This window comes from Miscanthus floridulus, chromosome 14, assembly GCF_019320115.1.
Source record: "Miscanthus floridulus cultivar M001 chromosome 14, ASM1932011v1, whole genome shotgun sequence".
NCBI lineage: Eukaryota > Viridiplantae > Streptophyta > Magnoliopsida > Poales > Poaceae > Miscanthus > Miscanthus floridulus.
In genome coordinates this window covers 8334362-8337844 of record NC_089593.1, presented here as the reverse complement: position 1 = coordinate 8337844, position 3483 = coordinate 8334362, and the positions used below count along the sequence as shown (strand labels likewise).

The 3483-nt window shown below is 47.7% G+C and overlaps 1 protein-coding gene across 1 annotated transcript; it reads right to left on the bottom strand.

Moving 5' to 3' along the window:
- Window positions 1-1264: 1264 nt before the first annotated feature.
- Window positions 1265-3483, bottom strand: LOC136504382 (jasmonate-induced oxygenase 4-like). Its single transcript, XM_066499300.1, has 3 exons — window positions 2966-3483; window positions 2289-2622; window positions 1265-1845 (listed from the first exon to the last, which is right to left on the bottom strand). Exons 1-3 carry the CDS (start codon window positions 3469-3471, stop codon window positions 1573-1575), a joined length of 1113 nt encoding a protein of 370 aa, XP_066355397.1. The 5' UTR covers window positions 3472-3483; the 3' UTR covers window positions 1265-1572.

Sequence of the window (3483 nt, the reverse complement as noted above, 5' to 3'; positions counted from 1 at the left end):
AGCGGTGCCGGTGGCCTCGCCGCGGTCGGCTACAGCGTCGCCGGGGAAGTCGGTGTTGTGTAGTACTGGCTGTGTCCGGCGTCTTGTCCGCTGATGCCTCGTTCACCGCCGCTGTCGCCGCCTTCGGCCGACAGACGCTGGAGCAGACAACGCAGGCGTGGCCGTACCCGCCTCCACCGGACCACCGTTGGCGGGTGGTCGTGTGGCAGGGGTAAGGTCCCGGGCAAGCGGTCGTGGCCGGCCGCCTATACCAGCAGCTGTAGGAGGCCTCCGCCGCTGGCCACCACCGTCCACTGGCCGAGCACGAGGCCGCTTGTAGTCCCTGGCCAGAATTGAGTTGTTTCACACCTGTACTTTTGGAATTTCCAAATGACAAGCTTGGTACAGCAAATTCATAGCCCTTAGGAGTGACGCCTGGAGCAGAAACTCCATGGGTTTGGGAGGTATTAACTTGTGCTAGAGAAGCATAACCAGGACGTCCTGTGGTTGCTGTGCTAGATTTGCTAACTTCCCGACCAGGAGGTGAAGAGCTTCCAGAAACTGTCCTCAAAAGGCCTTCATGAACTATAGGTGCCACTCTTCCTACAAAGGAATCTTGGTTTTTGGCACACGAGCGAGGGGGAGGTCGTGGGTTCGAATCCTGGCCATGGCTAAGGAGCGGGTGTGTGTGGCTGACTAGTGGGGGCCTCCCTGGATTAAAAAAATTGCTATTTTCTAGTAATTTTTCGTGATTTCTGGAAATCGATTTGTAGGGGCGGATCAATATTCAGCCACCCCTATAAATCATCAGTCGCCTGGCCAACCGCCCCTACGAATTGGGCATTTGTAGCCGTGGTTGCTTAGAGGCGGCTGACAAAACCACGGCTATAAATACACATGAGCCGCCCCTACAAATGCCTACTGACGTAGTGTTTTGGGTTCGTGATGACGTGTTTCTTTTTAGGTTTCTATACACCACGGTCCTTAAATGGGTCCACAGACTTCTGGTGTTCCCATTCGGCCATTTCTACACCGTCCTAGTCGTGTTGGCTCGTCCGGCCAGCTTCACTTGCTAGGCACTATGCAGCCTCATGTAGTTCCAGGACATCTGAGGCTCTGGTGGTTCATATAGAACATGCATTTTTCTAGCCATTTTCAGGTCCTATATAGCCCGTTCTATCACGTTTCGTGAGCTACATATCATCATGTGAGTTACAGACAATTGAAATCCAAACTAAAATATAGTTCCAAACTACACACGAGCTGAGGACTTGTTATTGAATAGAAATGCATGCTTGTACATACATGGTTACTGCAATCAACCACACCGACTGAAATTCGTACAGACCAATCGATGATTTCTAGCTAGTCACAACTTATATTAACACATGACTATCTGCAGTTTCAGCACTACAGGCAAGCTGACTAGCTGAGTAGCTGGTGTTATTCTGGCATCACAATGCAAACACGCCAGCTGCAAGCATATGCATACATGGGCAAACATACTTAATAATAAGATACAGAAGATAGTTGCTATAGGTCAACTAGCTGCATGCACTTTATTCCCATCTCTCTTGCTCGCGTGCAGCTAGGTTAATTCATGGTGATGCTGGTGTTGCAGCTAGAGAGGGACTCCACCTGCGCCCTGCCTCGGGCGCCCTTGGTGCGCACGTACTTGCGGTACTCGTTGAAGGTGATGGCCGGCTGACCGTACACCGCCGGCGACTCGGGGCCCACCAGCTGAGCCGCCGGCGAGATGGGGAGGTCGCCGCAAGGGTTGCAGAAGAAGGCGATGGTGAGGCGGTCGTCGCCGGAGCTAGCCAGCGCGCGGTGCTCCACACTCTTGTACGCGCCGTTGCTCAAGATCTGTTCCATATTCATCATGCATCATCCACCATATAAGTATATTGCATCGATCGAGTACTAGCTAGTGTGTGTGTGTCTATATATATATATATACTAGCTAGTGTGTGTGTGTCTATATATATATATACACACACACAAACAAAAATTAGTAGTGCATGCGGCATACATGCTTATGTAACTGTGTACGCATGCATTTGAATGTTTGCAAAGCATATGCAGCACTATGGGTTACACTATTCAGTTTCTTTTGATTATTTCACGGTCCATCAGCCTGATGCGCACGTCAGCTCCATGCTGTGTTCAACTCTTACATACTACCGCTATATATACTTGATGTAAAGATAATAAAGCTACTACTTCACGCAAAAACAACAATTTTCCCTCTAGTATATGTATAAAAATATAAAGATAATAACAGGGATATAATATAGGGTTAATATAACCTGAATTTGATCTCCAACGTTTACAACAAAGGCACCCGGGATCGGCTGCACCGTGACCCATGTGTTCCCCTTGCGTACCTGCGTCCCCTTGACATTTTCATCAACAAGGAGCAAGGTGATACCGCCAGGATCAGAGTGAGAGGAGAGGCCAAGGGTCAGCTCAGGCTCTGGGCACTTTGGATAGTAGTTTACACGCATGCTTGCTGAGATGCCCTTACTTCCACCAAAGGCCATGTGAAGGTAGTCCTCATCTAATCCTAAGGTGCTTGACATGGCCTTGAGCAGTACTTCACTCAGATTCATTAGCTCGGATGCATACTTCTCAGTCACCTCCCTGCACATACATACAAAGAGACATAAGTTTCTTGACATATGTATGAGCTTTCATTCACGATTCATATATATGTAAGGGCTTTCACTCATCTCGCACGTCGTAATCGTATAGAAGTTAGTTTTTTATTTTGTATTTCAAGCTACTTGGCTTTGATCAAGTTGAATTATTGCACACCGATACATCTGGTAATAAGAAAAAGAAGCAAAAGACATCTGAATTCTAAGTTGGATCACATGTACAGTTAACATAACAAAAGATATGGTAGACACCATGCATAATAAATAAATTGCAGAAGAGAAAGTTAAATTAAGCTAGATATCAGATCGTCTCATTCACGTATTACCTCAGGTGACGAGGCATCTCTGGCCACTTCTCAAGGTTCCTCAGATCATTTGGCCGGAGGTTTAGGAAGTAATAGTCACTCCAATCCAAGGTTGCACCTTTCTCAACTCCAAGGCGGCTCCCATAGCCCTCGTATGTCACCGGTGAGTTTGCATATAATTTTTTCTCTTCCATAGGCAGGTCAAAGAACTCCCTCCATGCCTCTCTCATCCGCTTTACTGAATCGATGCCCACACCATGATTCACTACTTGGAAGAATCCCCAGTTCTTGCATGCTTCACCGATTGCATCTAGCACCGCTTGGCGATGCTCGGAGATATCGTAGAAGCATGCAAGATCAATGATAGGGATGCTAAGATCAGGAGAATTCATGCTAGTTATGCTACCACAAGGACGCTCAGATGGAGGTTTGATGTATTGTTGTGGCACAGTGGGCACGCCAGAGTTGGAAAGGGTTTGTACAGGTACAATGGGTTCTGGCCAGCAATGGTCAGTGATAGTTGCCATGATGAGAAGTGA

What these genes read in the sequence shown, in the direction of transcription:
- LOC136504382 (XM_066499300.1), bottom strand. Translation starts at nt 3,471, where the DNA reads ATGGCAACTATCACTGACCATTGCTGGCCAGAACCCATTGTACCTGTA. An exon ending in GAGATGCCTCGTCACCTGAG is followed by an intron (nt 2,623 to 2,965) that starts GTAATACGTGAA and finishes ATGTATGTGCAG; the next exon opens with GGAGGTGACTGAGAAGTATG. An exon ending in ACGTTGGAGATCAAATTCAG is followed by an intron (nt 1,846 to 2,288) that starts GTTATATTAACC and finishes AATATGGAACAG; the next exon opens with ATCTTGAGCAACGGCGCGTA.